General features: G+C 33.6%; 1 protein-coding gene across 2 annotated transcripts in view; it reads right to left on the minus strand.

The window, feature by feature from the left end:
- Nucleotides 1–1538: 1538 nt before the first annotated feature.
- The window catches only part of LOC129218066 (uncharacterized), a 186552-nt gene continuing 169916 nt past the window's right edge, over nucleotides 1539–18174 (minus strand). For both annotated transcript variants that reach the window (XM_054852255.1, XM_054852254.1), the window contains 2 exons: nucleotides 17366–17474; nucleotides 1539–1932 (listed from right to left, as the gene is read on the minus strand). In XM_054852255.1, coding sequence (XP_054708230.1) covers nucleotides 1888–1932; nucleotides 17366–17474 — 154 coding nt within the window. In that variant the 3' untranslated portion in view covers nucleotides 1539–1887. The remainder of the gene's footprint in view (nucleotides 1933–17365; nucleotides 17475–18174) is intronic.

Genomic DNA, 18174 nt, shown 5'->3' on the forward strand with positions numbered 1-18174 from the left:
ACGACAGAAACAAATGCGACATGTTAGAGATGAAAACTGAATTAGTAGACTTTCTTTCTTTTGGTGCTTATTGCACGGGTTTATTTTGATGAGGACTACAATCTGAGTGTCTCGCCTTCATTACGCATAATATATTTTTTATTACAGTACAGATTACATATAAAGAATTTACATCAGAAAGAAGGGAAAGTACATCCGGAGCGAGGGTGTCTTGACCCACCGCCTCAAGTGGGAGAAGCAACATAACTTAGACCACTTGGCCATTGAAACTAGTAAACAAAAAAATTCAGGCAGCGAAAACTACCTGCTGTGCAACAACCAACGTGCGCCGATCCCGAACTGACAAAATATGGCAACTGGTTGTTGATATGGGGAATTTTGATTACTGCCATGTGTTTAATGACACTCTGAAGGTTAAGACAAATCGATTGACGTAAGAATTACCAAAATTGACCAAGGCGTTTATCCTGTAGAACGCCACATAGGAACAGACATACATACTGATAAACACATTACCCTCCTTTGCGTCGCGCACGCGCAGTCGGGTAAAATATCAACCTACTTAACTTGAATGTGTTACGAGTCCAGCCACTTCACGAAATTCTTTAAATGACGACACAGTTCTTGAGAAAAGCACAGGAGATTTATTTACAGCTATGTACAGGAAATATAGTTACTACTGCTAAATCAATCATCAGCAATTAGGAAAATATCAATTAACACCGAAAACTCAACGATCACACACGTATTTACTTCAAAATACGCAAAAGCACTGTGTAAAGGCTAATACACACAGAGCCAAATACATGCTGTCAGCACAACAGCTCAGACTAGTCTGCCTTTGAACTCACCGCATGTCTATTTATAAACTTCGAAAGAGAGCTCTCAAATATTCCAGAAAATCCTACACCGTTCTACCACTTTCTCATATTTTCTTCTTATTCCATTCACAAATCATAATCAAAAATGGTGGGGGACCTTATACTTTAGTCAAAAGTTGAGGGTTGTATATACATTACAAGAAGCTATTTACAGGTTTTATTACTAAGATAATTTTAGATGAAAAATAATGGAATCAACGCCAAATTTGGCCAGATTACAACAAATTAATCACAAAAAATTACTATTTACAGAATTTGTAACAAATGATTTTTTTCCGAAACTGGAAAGACTAGGAAAGATAATCAATAGACAATAGGGATAACTGATTTTACTGTATTACTTATTGGAACTAAGATTTGAAATAAACTTGTGAGAACAGTCTACAGTGAGAAAAAAATCTACGAATGCCTCAAAAAAAAAAAAAAAAAAAAAAAAAAAAAAAAAAAAAAAAAAAAAGAAAGATATGTAGAGATTTTTTCGATATATATAGAAAGTTTTTCTATGTAATGGACATGGAAATTTGCAGGAATTTCGATATATATATATAAAATTTTGATATATGGAGGTTCGACTGTATGTATCTTAAAACTTTTATTTACCAATGAAAAAAAAAAGTATGACATCAAGTATGAAAACTTTTATTCACACAAAACAAATGTAACTTGTCTTTGATACATATATTAGCTATCAACAAACAATATTTTGAAATAATAAAAAGATATAACAATTTTAAACAAAAGAAAACATAACTTGTCTCTGTTACATGTTAAAAAGGTCATAGATGAAAAATAGATGAAAAAAAAAAGAAATGAAATTTTCAAGTTTCAAACTGAAACTTGTTTTTCTGCGTGTTAAAGAGACCAATTATAAACAAAGAAAAATGTTCACACAGTTCACAATGTAAAATGAAGTTATATTACATTTCTTTTTTCACCTTTGCCAAAGTAAAAATCATGTTCCATTTTGATTTCAAAAACCAGACTACCAAACGTCATTGGAAGTACATTATGAAAAAAGTGATTCAAATCCCATCTCTTCAAACTCTGCTATCTAAACAAAATATTTTGATTATTAAATTTTATAAACCAACTAATATTAAATAAACATGAATTATTGCTTCAAAGTCAGTAATAAAAAAACACTAGATTTTAAGCAATAATTATGAATAGTTTTAGAAATATAGATTGATTTAAACCAAAGTAGTTAGGGCTAAAAGTTTTTGGATTTAGCAAACCATTTAGATTATAAAGCATGAAGCAGGTAAACTAACAAAAAAAGCTTAAAGAAAATTGAGAAATTTGTTTTCTAGTCAATGATGCACTACCTTTTATTCAACTTCAGTTACTTTTGACAAATATGAACGTTGGGGTTTTGTTGCTGAACAGGTACTCAAAGAATTTTAATCGAATTACTGACAGTTGGAAGTGTACAATCTTTCTTTATGTACTGCATCTCTCAGAACAAATTTCCAATTTGCTCATTTTGGAAAAAGTAAGTTATTTTTAACTATTTCACTCCGCCCCACATTCCCCTACTTATGTTATTTCAGATTCTTTGATTAAATCATAGTTGACAGTCAGAAAATTCATAATTTTTACATAATCACTAGTGGTTCAAAATAATGCAAAACTACATTAAAATAGAGCCAACTCTTGAAAACTTGGTCCCAAGGGACTGGCTAAAACCTTAAAGTAATCGGTAGTTCAAGTTATCGGCAGCTCCTTTCCCTGTCTGCTGGAGAATAATTTCTATTTTCTTTTGCAGTAATGGTACATGATGGATAGACATAGCACTTATAACAGAAAATATCCTACGTTGCTTAGCACAAATAAGCAGATTACAGAATACACGTGTTTCGGGGTTTAAGAACCCTTTTTCAATTCAAAGGTGTGAGCTTCTAGGTGTAAAGACCTTTACATCTACAAGTCACACCCTTGAATTGTAAAAGGGGTTCCTTGAAACCCTGAAACATGTGTATTCTGTAATCTACTTATTATGTACATTAAACAACATTGGATATTTCCTGTTTTCCTAATCACAAAGTTACTTATTGCTTAATAGCACTTATTTTATAGTTTGGATAAAATTAATTATTAGTACTAAGCAAAAATATCTTTAGAGATAATAAATTTTATTTAAATGCTTAGAAAAGGGCAGCAGATTTTTACTGCTTACTTTTTTTTTATAGTATCAGAAAACGTCATTAAGTTTGTATGTCATAGGCCCAGTTTCTTTCCTCTTATTTCAGTTCATATTGCATTTGTTTGTTATTTTGTCCTAAAAGCAGATTATTTGAATAATTCAGAAAATAAAGGCGACTTTTTTTTCAATTTTTGTAAAATTTTAAGTATCTTAAATATTAGCCAGCTAATAAATTGAAAGTCGTCAGCCAAAGCAAAAAAAAACTATATCTGATATTTTCACTCATTTTGGCAATACAATGTGCATTAAGGAGCACTGTTGTATAAATTATTCCCTTTACACAAGCCGATAAGCAAAGTAATAAGTAAAAGGAATGGGGGGGGGGGGGAGATTTTACTACTTTTTTGCTTCATCTGCATTTATGCATAAACGAAAACGAAACTTCCATAAAAACTTCGACTGAAAAGGAGTACATTGGAGATATGGAAACAACTACGTTTAGGGAACATTTATAGGCCACCCAACTTAAGCCAGGGTCAAGATGAACAGATGTTTAGTATTATTAGTGACATTTCTAGCAAGGGGTCAGTCATCATAATGGGAGATTTTAATTTTCCAGGAATTGATTGGAATAATTTTTACCATAGTAATAGCAGAGAAGAGGAATTTTTGAAGGTAATTGGTGACTGTTTCTTAGATCAAATCGTAACTCAGGGTACTCGACAGGACGTGATTTTGGATCTAGTTTTCAGTGATATGGAAGGTTCTGTTCAGGGGTTGTGTGTAGGGGAACACATTGGAGATAATGACCACAACAGTATTAGGTTTGGGATTAAAATTGATATGCACAAAGTAGAGAATTTTAGGTTTGTGCCCAATTTCAGAAATACTGACTTTGTGGCACTTAGGCAGAGTTTGAAAGCAGAGTTTGAAAGCAGTTTTTTCTTCTGGATTGGACAATAGCGATGTGAATCTTCAGTGGGCAGAGTTTAAGGAAAAGCTAGCGAAAACGGTTGGGGATCATGTTTCTTTTAGGAGAAAAGGTGTCAACACTAAAATTTGGCCAATGTGGTTCTCCAGGGAAACTAAAGACGCTCTAAATTACAAGCAAGCCGCTTTCCATAGGTTTAGAGAAACTGGTCACAGTGCAGATAGGCTCTAATATTGTAAGGCAAGGCGTAAATTTAATTATTTGGTACGGATTCAGACAAGAGAGTTGGAGCAAAGACTGGCAGATAACATAAACAAGAATCCCAAGAGGTTTTTTGCATACGCTAATTCGGGGAAAGTTCAAAATAATCATATTGGGCCACTGGTTGATGAGCATGGAATTTTAATTCAGGACGATAGTGATATTGCTAATGTTCTTAATAACTTTTTTTCGAGAGTTTTTAACGATAACTGTACCTCAACAGTTGACACCAACAAGACACAAGCTATATTACAGCTTGAGGACTTTGCATTTTAAAGGGATGACGTTTTACTTCATTTGAAAAAAATTAAAGAGACTAAGGCTCCAGGACCAGATAGTAATTATCAAAAAATTTTGGTTGAATGTGCAGAGGAATTAGCAGATGTAATTTTGAATATTTTCATTGCTTCTTATAACTTGGAGACAGTGCCAGAGGACTGGAAGCTGGCTAATATTTTACCGCTCTTCAAGAAAGGGTCTAAAGGGAGTGCGGGGAAATTATAGACCTGTGAGTCTAATTTCGGTGGTTTGCAAAATTTTTGAAACACTGATAAAAATTAAGATAGTAAATTTTCTAGAGAATAATAATCTATTGACTAGTTTTCAGTACGGCTTCAGGAAAGGTAAATCTTGTGCAACTAATTTATTACATTTCTATGATAAAGTTACCATGGCTTTGGACAATAAGAAACCTGTAGATGTTGTTTACATTGATTTTCAAAAAGCTTTCGATAAGGTACCGCATGTTGCTCTACTTAGCAAATTAGCTGATATAGGAATAGGAGGGAAAACTTTCATTTGGGTAAAAAACTGGCTGACCGGAAGGAAACAAAGGGTAGTTGTAAGGAAAAATTGTTCTAATTGGAGTGAGGTTTTAAGCGGGGTTCCTCAAGGATCAGTGTTAGGGCCTGTTTTGTTCATTGTTTTTATGAACGATATTCATAAAAATATTTCTGGGAACATGAATTGTTTTGCTTCAATGATGTCAAAGTTATGGGGAGAAGAACAAGCAAATCAACTGCAAGAGGATCCAGATCATATTATGGAGTGGGTTGATAAATGGGGTATGGCTGTTAATGTTGGGAAATGTGAAGTGGGCATGGAAATAAGTGTACAAGTTATTATTTGCAAGGTTCAGTCATTAGCCAGGTAGAAAAAGTTACTGATCTGGGCGTCTTAATAAGTCAGGATTTAAAGTTTAGCCAACACACAGTGCAGCATAGCTAGTAACAAAGCCAGTAAGATGCTTGAGTTTATCAATAGATCTATTTCAAACAAATCTAAAGAAGTTCTTCTGCCCTTATATAGAAGTTTGGTAAGACCTCATTTGGAGTATGCTGTTCAGTTTTGGTCTCCTTATCTTAAGAAAGACATTAATGTATTGGAAAGGGTTCAAAGGCGAGCTACAAGGCTAATAAATGGACTTTCTCACTTAGACTATTATTCCAGGCTTAGAAGGCTAAAAACGTACAGTCTTGAGCAAAGAAGAGACTGTGGGGCCATGATTCAGTTGTTTAAATTTATTAAAATGAAAGAAGGGCTGAAGTTTAGCACTGAAAACAGGACAAGGGGTCATTGTTTTAAGCTATTTAAATCTCAGGCTAACATGGATATTAGGAAAAATTAATTTTTTAGCAGGGTAGTGGAACCTTGGAACAGCTTACCAGGAGATTTGGTAAAGCAAGGGAGTAGATAGTTTTAAGAGGGCCATTGATCTTCACTGGGGTTTGTAAATTGACTAGGACCAGTCTAGCTGGGCCCAGAGCCTGTTGCCCATCACTTTTGTATTTGTATTTAACTTTGTATTGAAAAAAGGAAATTATTTTGGTACCAAATGAAAACTTAGAGATAAATTAATAGTTGAGTTATAAAGTTTCGAGTTTTGACTGTATATATATATTACTTTCATAAATTTTTTTTAAAGCTTCGAGTGCACTTTTTTTTGTGAAAATACAGCATTTTTAACTTTAATACTATAATTCATGCAATTCAAATTACTTAATAAGGTGATATCAATCCCACCATTCCGTTGATTCAAAATCTTTGCATCACAGTACATTCCCACTTCAACAGTTAACCATTAGGAGGTTCTTCTTGCAAATATTTCTCTTTTTTTTTCAGAATGTTTTTATTTCCTAATATAATGAGCTGCAGTATAAATATGAGGAGTTTACTTTTGAAACGGATTATATCCAGATTTATACTTTTTTGCCAAAATGAAAAAAACGTTTCACACATAAACACTGTTAGAATTTCGAATTTCTCACAATGTTTTCGTAGAATAACAAGTGACTATTGGCGTAAATCAAGTAATTTTTCCTCAATTTTATTAGACCTAAACTGCCAATTGTATTTTGGGCACATTTCTTTTTGGTGTAAAACAGTGGATATAATCCCTTTTGCAAAAAATAAAAACATGCATTTTCTTTAGAGATCAACTTCATTAGATTGAAACAAAATATTCAACACTTTTTAATATAATTTTTTTTTACTCTACTTATTCCTTTCTACTTTTTTCAAATAACAACTTTGTAGGTATTAATAGATCAGGATTTTTATCACAATTAATCACAATTTAATAGTATTATCAATTATTCAATATTAATTTAGTAATCACAATTTGAGGTCGCGCTTGCCTAACTGATATCAGACTTGCACTAGGCGCATGGTGCCTAATATGGATGGGTGGAAATGCTTAGCCAGTGCTACACTCCACTATTTTATTTGTGAACTACTTTTGAGTTAGAAGACGCAAATTCAAGTTTGGATATATGCCTTTTGCTGTAAAAGACCTGGCGAGAAATATGGGGATGGATATACACCGCTTAGGTGGTAAAACCAATGTTCACGCAATTTTTAACAGTAGATATAAATTACTTCGAGAACAAAGAAATTCATGAATCGATTGTGCTTATATTAGAGATTCTGAAAAGGAAAAAAAATGTTTTTTTCAAAAAGGGGATATAATCTGTTTTGAAAGTAAACTCCACAAAATTTAAATTCGTGTTTTGAAAAGAACCAGCAAAAAATGGCTGACTGAGTGAAAAATTGTCAGGGCATCACACTAAAAAATACTTTTGCTTTTCATTAAAAAAACATCAAGATTAGGCTCTACAGCTTTGACATTGTGTAGAGACTGAAAGAAAAAGTAAGTGAATGGATCACTTGATTTGTCATTTATTTTTGACTAACTTTTCAAGCATTAAAAATTACTTTGTTTTTCAATTTCATGCATACTTCCCAGAGGAGTGCACATTTTGAATGCAGCAAACAAAGCTGCCTATTGTTTGGCTACGGCCTAGAGAAATATCATCCTAATTGCACTGTAGGATGAACCAACCTTCCAACATTGGCCACCTAGTCACATCCGTAGCACTTATTTTACAGTAACTAACACAGCATAAACATGGCTAGCATTAAAAAAAAAATTATCCTTTTGCAAATATAAATATTATAAAAAACTTCAAATCATTTTAGCATTCACCCAGCTAGCACACGAACATTGGCCCAACGTTATCATATTACATTGGACCAGCGTCGGCATCTTACGTCGGAACGTACCTTAAAACGGTACGTCGGAAAACGGTTATCCAACGGTTGGTTATTGGTTAGTTTCAAACGTTATTCTAATGTAAAATACAACTGTAAACTAACCATTTACAACCGTAATTTCGATGTAAAATACAACGTTCAACCAATGTTATTCCAATGTAAAATACAACAGTAAACTAACCATTTAAAAACGTAATTTCGATGTAAAAAGCAACGCTTAACCAACATTTTCTAATGTTGTTCCAATGTAAAACACAACAGTAAACTAACAATTTCCAAACATAATTTCGATGTAAAAAAAACGCTTAAACCTACATTTTCTAACGGTATTCCACTATGAATTTCAACACTAAGCCAACTATCTTCCAATGTTATCTACTTTAACTGCATCATTTACAAACGTTTCAATAAAATATGAACAAAAATTAAGATATTGATAATTTTTACTTTTTATTTTTCTGAATAATTACTCGAAAATTATCTTCATAAGCATACATTAGTTTCTTTTTTTATTTTTCAGGAAATATTACCAGCAAGGTTATTCTTAAGACAGAATAAAATTTTTGACTTAAAAATTCTGCCATGAAAAATAACCTAGCTTGTTTGAAGGTTCAATTTTGTTTTGACCTGAAATAAGAATTTAAAAAAAAAAACATACGCATACACATTCAGTTAGTAAATCTTCATAATTACAATTAAAATGATGTGAGTTAAACTTGAATATCATGAAAAGTACTTATTTTATCGTCTTGCCGAACTATTATACTCTCCCATTTTATTCAAAAGTTCATGTTCATTGATTTTTTTTTTTCATTTTATTATTAGGGAAGGAATTTTGATGTATTTTATCCATCAAAGAGAAAAGTTCATTCAAAGACACAATTTTATTTCTATGGTAAATTGCACGTGTAATTTGCATGATTAGCAAACTATTTTGAAATATTGTGCGTTTAAAATTCCCAAAGCTAAACAAAGGAACAACATGAAATTCTAAAACGAATTTCAAACATTCACAAAATTCTCTAGAAAACTAGTTAAAGCATCTATAAAAAAAAAAAAAAAAAAAAAAAAAAATCAGTTCGAATGCGCAAAAATTTTAAGAATTTCGATTCATCGGAGACCCCCCAAATCGGGAAACCCGTCCCCCAAAAAAGAGAAAATACCCCTAGAAACAGCCTCCCCCTAAAAACCCCTGCCAAAACGAATTTGTAGAAAAAATTCAAGCAGTTTAAAACAAAAAAATCTGGGCCTGCACAGCCACAATGATTTCTCAAGCTTGGAAAACGAATAAAAGTAGAATGCATTTAATAATCACACACACACTCACACACACACACACACAAAAAAAAATCTTTTATCTTAGTTTCAAATTTATTGAAAGAAAGAAAAATAGTTGGAAAAATGAATTGATTTACTTTGGAAGACTCGAGTACTTGCGAGGATTGAACACTCGCCGTGAGCAAGTACGACACGTGTGAATGTGTATGTGACCCTGGAATGAAAAAGAAAATGGCTATGCCCCCGGCGCACTCCTCCCTCACCCCTTTCAAATCCTGGGTCTCAACAAGATTGCAGAGGCGGGGCTTATGAGACGGATTACGCACGCTTCGCAGAACGCGCAAATCAGCAACGAGCTTGCAATAAATGGGCGTAAATGTGAAACAGGTTTGAAGGTTAGAAATAAGTTGGGAATGCGTTTAGTCGGATATAGGTTATTTTAAACCATCTTCCGATGCTTTGAATGATCGGATGAGCGTATGAAAAAAACCAATATCTAACCAAAACATATTTCCAATCATTGCGATGCATTTTCAACCTTTCTCCAACGTAAATCCGATGGTTTGTGCTACCTGGGCAAATTTATTGGTTATTTAAAATATTTATCGATTTCTAATTCAACTTACGTAGCAATTATGGGAAATCCAGTAATAGAAGTGTATGGATAAAGCATCCTGTTAAAAAGTAATAGTAAGCTCTATAATCAAAATGAGCTAGATGACTTCATACTATAAAAACCCATAGAGGAAAGACAAACACAGGAAGCATAATAAACTCACTAGCTACATCATTTTTGAGAAATGGTTCTTGAAAGGCACAAAGTTTATTTTCACGCAAGATTCTGTGCTGTGTCATAAACAAGAAGAATTTCACTTCTGTCTATGACTTGAATTGAGCTTGGGTTAAAATTTGAGTTAAGGGCTGATGTGTACAGAACTACCTTTTAGCAGGTTAGACATTATATTTTGATAACTTATTTTAAGCATTATTCATTGCAGAATTTTAATAGTATTTCTTTAGATTGAATCTAACCAATGAAAATTACTGATAATATATAATTAAGTATAAGAAATAGAAGAGATGAGAAAATAGTTAACTTGCTTTTTTGGAGAAAGGGGATTTTTAAGCTGCATCTAATTTGTGGCTTTTAATGTAACTAAATATTTGGTTCAAAAATAAGAATGGTTTTATTTAGCATGCCAATATAGAACATAGAGTTCAGCAAATAGAACACAAAATGTGAGGGATACAAAAATAAAAGCATTCAATCAGTCGAAGGAAACGAGGTGAAATACAAATACAAAAGTGATGACCAGCAACAGGCTCTGGGCCCAGCTAGACTGGTCCTAGTCAATTTACAAACTCCAGTGAAGATCAATGGCCCTCTTAAAACTATCTACTCCCTTGCTTTACCACCTCTTCTGGTAAACTGTTCCAAGGTTCCACTACCCTGCTAAAAAATTAATTTTTCCTAATATCCATGTTAGCCTGAGATTTAAATAGCTTAAAACAGTGACCCCTTGTCCTGTTTTCAGTGCTAAACTTCAGCCCCGTAACATCTTTCATTTTAATAAATTTAAACAACTGAATCATGTCCCCTCGGTCTCTTCTTCGCTCAAGACTGTACATTTTTAGCCTTTTAAGCCTGGAATCATAGTCTAAATAAAAAAAGTCTATTAGCCTTGTAGCCTGCCTTTAAACTCTTTCCAATACATTAGTATCTTTCTTAAGATAAGGAGACCAAAACTGAACAGCATACTCCAAATGAGGTCTTACCAAACTTCTATATAAGGGCAGATGAACTTCTTTAGATTTGTTTGAAATAGATCTATTGATAAACTCAAGCATCTTACTGGCTTTGTTACTAGCTATGCTGCACTGTGTGTTGGCTAAACTTTAAATCCTGACTTATTAAGACGCCCAGATCAGTAACTTTTTCTGCCTGGCTAATGACTGAACCTTACAAATAATAACTTGTATACTTATTTCCATGCCCACTTCACATTTCCCAACATTAACAGCCATACCCCATTTATCAACCCACTCCATAATATGATCTGGATCCTCTTGCAGTTGATTTGCTTGTTCTTCTCCCCATAACTTTGACATCATTAAAGCAAAACAATTCATGTTCCCAGAAATATTTTTGTGAATATCGTTCATAAAAACAATGAACAAAACAGGCCCTAACACTGATCCTTGAGGAACCCCACTTAAAACCTCACTCCAATTAGGATAATTTCCCCTTACAACTACCCTTTGTTTCCTTCCGGTCAGCCAGTTTTTTACCCAAATGAAAGTTTTCCCTCCTATTCCTATATCAGCTAATTTGCTAAGTAGAGCAACATGCGGTACCTTATCGAAAGCTTTTTGAAAATCAATGTAAACAACATCTACAGGCTTCTTAGTGTCCAAAGCCATGGTAACTTTATCATAGAAATGTAATAAATTAGTTGCACAAGATTTACCTTTCCTGAAGCCGTACTGAAAACTAGTCAATAGATTATTATTCTCTAGAAAATTTACTATCTTAATTTTTATCAGTGTTTCAAAAATTTTGCAAACCACCGAAATTAGACTCACAGGTCTATAATTTCCCCGCACTCCCTTTAGACCCTTTCTTGAAGAGCGGTAAAATATTAGCCAGCTTCCAGTCCTCTGGCACTGTCCCCGAGTTATAAGAAGCAATGAAAATATTTACAATTACATCTGCTAATTCCTCTGCACATTCAATCAAAATTTTTTGATAATTACTATCTGGTCCCGGAGCCTTAGTCTCTAATTTTTTTCAAATGAAGTAAAGCGTCATCCCTGGAAAATACAAAGTCCTCAAGCTGTAGTATAGCTTGTGTCTTGTTGGTGTCAACTGTTGAGGTACAGTTTTTGTTAAAAACACTCGAAAAAAGTTATTAAGAACATTAGCAATATCACTATAGTCCTGAATTAAAATTCCGTGCTCATCAACCAGTGGCCCAATATGACTACTTCGAACTTTCCCCGAATTAGCGTATGCAAAAAACCTCTTGGAATCCATGTTTATGTTATCTGCCAGTCTTTGCTCCAACTCTCTTTGTACCAAATACTTAAATTTACGCCTTACCTTACAATATTGGAGCCTATCTGCACTGTGACCAGTTTCTTTAAACCTATGAAAAGCGGCTTGCTTGTAATTTAGAGCGTCTTTAGTTTCCCTGGAGAACCACATTGACCAAATTTTAGTGTTGACACCCTTTCTCCAAAAGGGAACATGAACCCTAACCGTTTTTGCTAGATTTTCCTTAAACTCTGCTTACTGAAGATTCACATCGCTACTGTCCAATCCAGAAGAAAAAACTGCTTTCAAACTCTGCCTAAGTGCCACAAAATCAGTATTTCTGAAATAGGGCACAAACCTAAGATTATCATCTTTGTACACGTCAAAATTAATCCGGAACCTGATGCTGTTATGATCACTATCTCCAATATGATACCCTACACACAACCCCTGAACAAAACTTCCTACGTCGCAAAAAACTAGATCCAAAATCGCCTCCTCTCTAGTTCCTTGAGTTACAACTTGATGTAAGAAACAGTCACAAATTACTTTTAAAAATTCCTCTTTTTTGCCATTACCTGGATAAAAATTATTCCAATCAATACCCAGAAAATTGAAATCTCCCATTATGATGACGGATCCCTTACTGGACATGTCACAAATAATATGAAACATCTGTTCATCTTGTCCATGGCTTGAATTAGGTGGCCTATAAATGTTTCCAAAGCGCAATTTTTTGCTCTTATTGCCATCAACTCCAGCTAAACCATATCAATATTAGTAGGTTTATCATTTATGACCAATTCATTGCAAATGAAATTGTCTCTAACATAAAATAAAACCCCACCACCTCTTTTGCCTACTCTATCTTGTCTAAACAAATTATACATGCAATACAGCCCTGTAATACAGCAATATGTATTACAGGGGTGATTGTGACTCCATGAAAAAATACCTGAACTTTTTCCAAGAAGAAAAAGTGTTTTGATATGTGGGCATACATATACACATTACGTGTATGCACACATTATTTATATACATAATTATTTCTTGGGGCTAAAACTCGAAGTTTTAATTGGACTTAATATGTCCATGTGTATGGAGAGAATTAAATTCTTTTAATTTTTCTCACTTCTAAAAATTTTTCAAAGAATGTTTTATTTTCCTCCATTGTATCTGAATCTTTAACCATTTATTACATTCATTTTCTAAAATTGCATAAATATTTCAGAATTAAATAAGTTTGGGGCAAAAGGGGCAGAATGTATTATGATCACTGCGCAATAGGGCTAGGCAATATCCGAATTTTAATGCCACGATATATCGCTCTCCAAATATCGATATTTTCGATATATATAAGTCGTTAAATTCAACATTTAATGGGGGGGGGGAATGTAAACCCTATTACATAAGCATCTACAACAGAGAAAAGCTATAGGCCATCTTGGTGAATAAATATTTTAGCAATTTAATTTAATAATATAGTTACAGCAAGGATTTTCATGTGTTTGTGTCGGGGGGAGTGGGGGGGGGGCATGAAGCAGATCATACCACAGAAACTTTTGGAGAAATTAATTTAGAAGAATTTAAGTCTTTTTATTAGTGGGTGGCAATTCTTGAGGGAAAAGGGGGCTTGGTAAAATTGAGGGGTGCCATCGCAGTCGGGAGGGGGGGGGGAATGGGCAACCCTAGTTACATCATCTGCATACTAAGATATGCAACAGAGAAACGATATTAGACATCTTGAAAAGAAAATATTAAGGGGAAAAATATCAAGTAATGCTCCTTTCTCTTCTTATCTAGCCTTTATTCCATCTCTCACCCCAGCTGTTCTTCAATAATTACCATAGAGATTGCAAAACATGACGGTAGCTTACGCTTTATACCAAACGAAACGTCTTCAATTTGGACTTTCGGCGTTTCATTAAACATCAACCTAAATCAGGGTGGCGACAGGAACTGTGAAAAAAAGTTCCCTGACATTTCCCTGATTTCTCTGATTAAGTTCACCAAATTTCCCTGATTTACGTTATCAATGATAATGGTTTTCTTTCAGTTGCTTTACTTGAAATCCATTGTACGTTTGTATAAAATGCAGTATTTTAAACGTTTTAAGTTATGTTTGTTGAACTAAAGATATATTTTAAAAAGATGCTACTTTTTTAAATAAAATGGTTAAAAAAAAAACAAGACAATTTTTTGGGGGGCGGGGGGGGGGAACAACCTAAAAAACAGTATATTAAATTTTTATTATTATAGAAAATTTTTAAAAAAACTTTACGTTCAGAAACGACTTAGCATAAGAATTTTAAGAAACTATTAAAATTACTTTTAAAAACATGTGTATTTATGATAGAACTAAAAAGTAATTGAAATTATTTTGAACTAAGTTTTCAAACAGTATAATAATTGTTGCAAGAATAACAAGTAATAGTGAAAGAATAGAAGTAATGTAGTTATTCTTATATAATTAATTGACATATTTATGCAAAACAGATAAAACCATTTGACAACCATTCGTAGGGAGCTTTTTTCTAATCAAGAACATAGGTTTTAATGAATGAATACAGCATTTTAGCAATAAAAAAATAAAGATATTTACTAAAGTGCACAAGTTAACTCTATTTCAAATGATTTAAGTATGTAATGAGAAAAAATCTTAGATTGCTTTTGTAAGAAACAACTTTGAAATGCAAGGGGAAAAAGGGGGGGGGGAAGCAATTAGTTAATTTAAAAATATATAAAAGAAGAATACAAATTGGTTATAAAATTAAAGAATTACTTAAGTCTGAAGAAAAGAAAACCTTTATAATCTGCGGTGACAACAAATAGTATAACGGCAAAAAACGTTTTTTTTTATTGAAAGTTAAATTTTAGCAATTAAATTAAAAATGCGAAGAAGTAATTACTTTTAAGCTTTTATAGTATTAATTCAAAAACCAAAGATTTCTTCTTGAAATCGTGATTACAGTACGCTAATTACTTCGAGACAATGGAATAAAGGCAAAGGAGCTAAGGCATAATTGAAGGCTCCCTCTTTGCCTGTATGGTTGTTTATTTTACGTAGCATTGAAAGAGTAAAAGGAAATTTCAAGCTAGGTAAAATAAACAACCTAACAGACACAAAAGCAATCTTAGGAAGTTTATCCTGTGGTTAATAAGTAAGATTCAATGCTTTGACGTTGAGGAAAAAAGATGCACAAATATGCGGCAGTGTATAATCGCACCTCATTAATATTACTTTTTTTTTGAACAGATAATTGGCAGAAAATGCGTAGGAAATTAAGAGTACTTAATTTTGTAAAGCAAAAAAAAAAAAAATTTTTCTTCAAAAAATCAATTTTCCCTGATTTTTTGTTATTTTTTCAAAATTCCCTGATATTTCCCTGATTAATAAAGTTCCCTGACTTTTCCCTGATCTCCCTGATCTGTCGCCACCCTGTAAATTTTACAAAAGTGGGTTTTTCTGAAAATATAGGATGGTTCCGGTATTTTCGAAGATGAAGATACCGGAAATCAAGATGTAAATACCGGAACACAATCACCCCTGGTAATAACTCTGCATCAAATTCGGTAGCCCACGTCCCTGTTATTCCAATAATATCCAACTTCTCCTCTATAACTATGCTTTTCAATTCGTCCATCTTGTTACTAATACTGCCAGCATTGGAACAGAAAACATTAAGCATGCCTAAATTGCTTTTATTTAACACCCTGAAATTTCCTAAATCACAATTGTTAAAATTACTACTCTTGTTTGACATTTTATTACCATTTCTAGAAGTACCCAAAAAATTATCATCCTCTCGATACCCGATGCTTGAACCATGCCCTCCATTCAAACTTAATTTTACGGACTTTGGAGTCAAAAATTAATCTATTAACCATTTTGACCCCTGTAGAGCTCAGATGCAGGCCATCCCTAGCAATCCAATCGCGTTTACATTTACTCCACACATCAATAAACCTGATACCATGCTTAACGCAAATTTCCTTTAGTACCAGGTTCATACACCTAGCCCGTTGGTTTAACCAACTCCTATGCACTCCATATCTGGGAAGCAAACCAACCACTTGGACATTTGCCGAACAGTTGGTTGCTTTGTCCAACAGGGAATCCCATTCCTTTGTAAACTCATCGTTGTTACTATGGCCTACGTTGTTAGTTCCCACCCACAAAGTAACTACATCCTCTTTATTAAATACCCCCTTCTTTTCAGCAACCCTATTTACATCTCTCACACGAGCCCCTGACAAACAACATCTAGCCACCTTACGTCTAACTCTGCCTATTGAGTTTCCCACTTCACGCACCATTGAATCTCCCAAAATTATACCCTTTGTTTCCCAGTCTGTCGCCTCAGCAATAACTTTCCCCTTTACCTCTGGAATATTCTCATTATCTAACACACAGCTAATGCCCACTTCCTTTTTACTAACTTCCCCCTTTCTCTCTGCAATGTTTATCCCATCTACAATCCTACAGCCTAATGCTAACTCACCCTCCAAAGTAATCTTCCTAATTCTGATTTCTGAGAGTTCAACACGCTTAGTGCAAATGAAATCCTTCTCAGACTCATCCTTCCCCTTAAACAGGCAGAATATCTGACATAAGTCACAAGAAATCCACTTGTCCCCTTTACCACTTTTAACCTCCTTCATTATGCATATAACCCCCATTCTAGCTTAAAATGGTACAAAAATGCAAAATTGAATGCTAATTATTAGAATTCGACAGCATTAGAAGTAAAAAGGTACACATATTACTAAATCCTAAGACAAGCAGTAAATTGAAATAAACAAGTTACACACTTAACAGAGCACTCAGGCTTAACAAGAAGAAATCAGCACAATTTAGGCTTAGCTACAAAGAATAGAAACACTTTAAGAAAGCAAGTAAATCAAATAAGACTTAAAAGCACAAAAATACTTAATTATATGATAAAATACAATAAAAATACTGGAACTAAAGCAGTAAAATAAACAATTACAGTAAAAAATCACTTATTCTAGGAGCTGCAAAAACTCGACCCAGCAACACTAGCGCCTGCTATCGGCGATGATGGCGAATATTAATGTTCTTGTTTCCCCACCTCAGGATTTTGTAACATATTCAAGACAAGACAACAAAGTAATTACAATTTTGTCTACTAAGTTAGTTTCTTAGTCACATTTTAAACAATGTTTAAACTCAATATGATAAAGCAAAAATTTGAGCCCAGAGCATTTCTAACTGTTTAAATCTGAAGATTAATGCAAAAAATTTTTGAAAAATTCGATTTTACCTTTGCCTTAATCAGAAAAGCTTCCAAAATATCTAGTAGATCCATATTACATTTTAAGAGTAAGAAATACAGCAGTCTAACTTCTCTGTGATATTCACCAAAGGCTTCTCTAAACGAAAAAAAAAACAATATAGCCTGAAATTTCAGCTTAGCACAGAAAAAGCGATTCATAAATCAAAACAATTTTTTTTTTCTTTAGCCACTACTTTTGACATTTTCTTAAGAACTAGTAATTTGTCAGTAATTGACCATTTAGTGGAAGTTTCTAGCACAAAAATAAGTCACCAAATATGATGCTAACTTAGCGAAATCTTTAATTTCTTGCCAAGAACATAGACTCCAACCTGATAGGACATTATCCAGGGGTGCCCAACCAAGTGAGGGGGGGGGGGGGTTCAGCCCAGACCATGCCACTGAAATTTGGGAATTATTTTTCATTTTTTGGGGGCTCTCTTTCTTGGGAGGGCACCATTATCCTTGGAGGGGGGGCACCCCTGTGTTATCTGAATGTGAGCCACCACAGGAAAAAATTTTAGTCACCTTAGGTGCAAAAATATTGCTCAAGTATTGAAACATCAATATAAAATGCTAACTTTAAACATAATATTTAACAACACATTACACAGGGTGGCGACAGAAACGACGAAAAAAAGTTCCCCGACTTTTCCCTCATTTTCCTGATTAAGTTCACTGAATTTACCTGATTTACATTACCATGGATAATGGTTTTCTTCCTTTACCCTACCTGAAAACCACTGCATATTAAATAAAATGCAGTGTTTATAACATTTTAAGCTGTTAATTAAAAA

This window comes from Uloborus diversus, chromosome 3 (genome assembly GCF_026930045.1).
Source record: "Uloborus diversus isolate 005 chromosome 3, Udiv.v.3.1, whole genome shotgun sequence".
NCBI classification, from domain to species: domain Eukaryota; kingdom Metazoa; phylum Arthropoda; class Arachnida; order Araneae; family Uloboridae; genus Uloborus; species Uloborus diversus.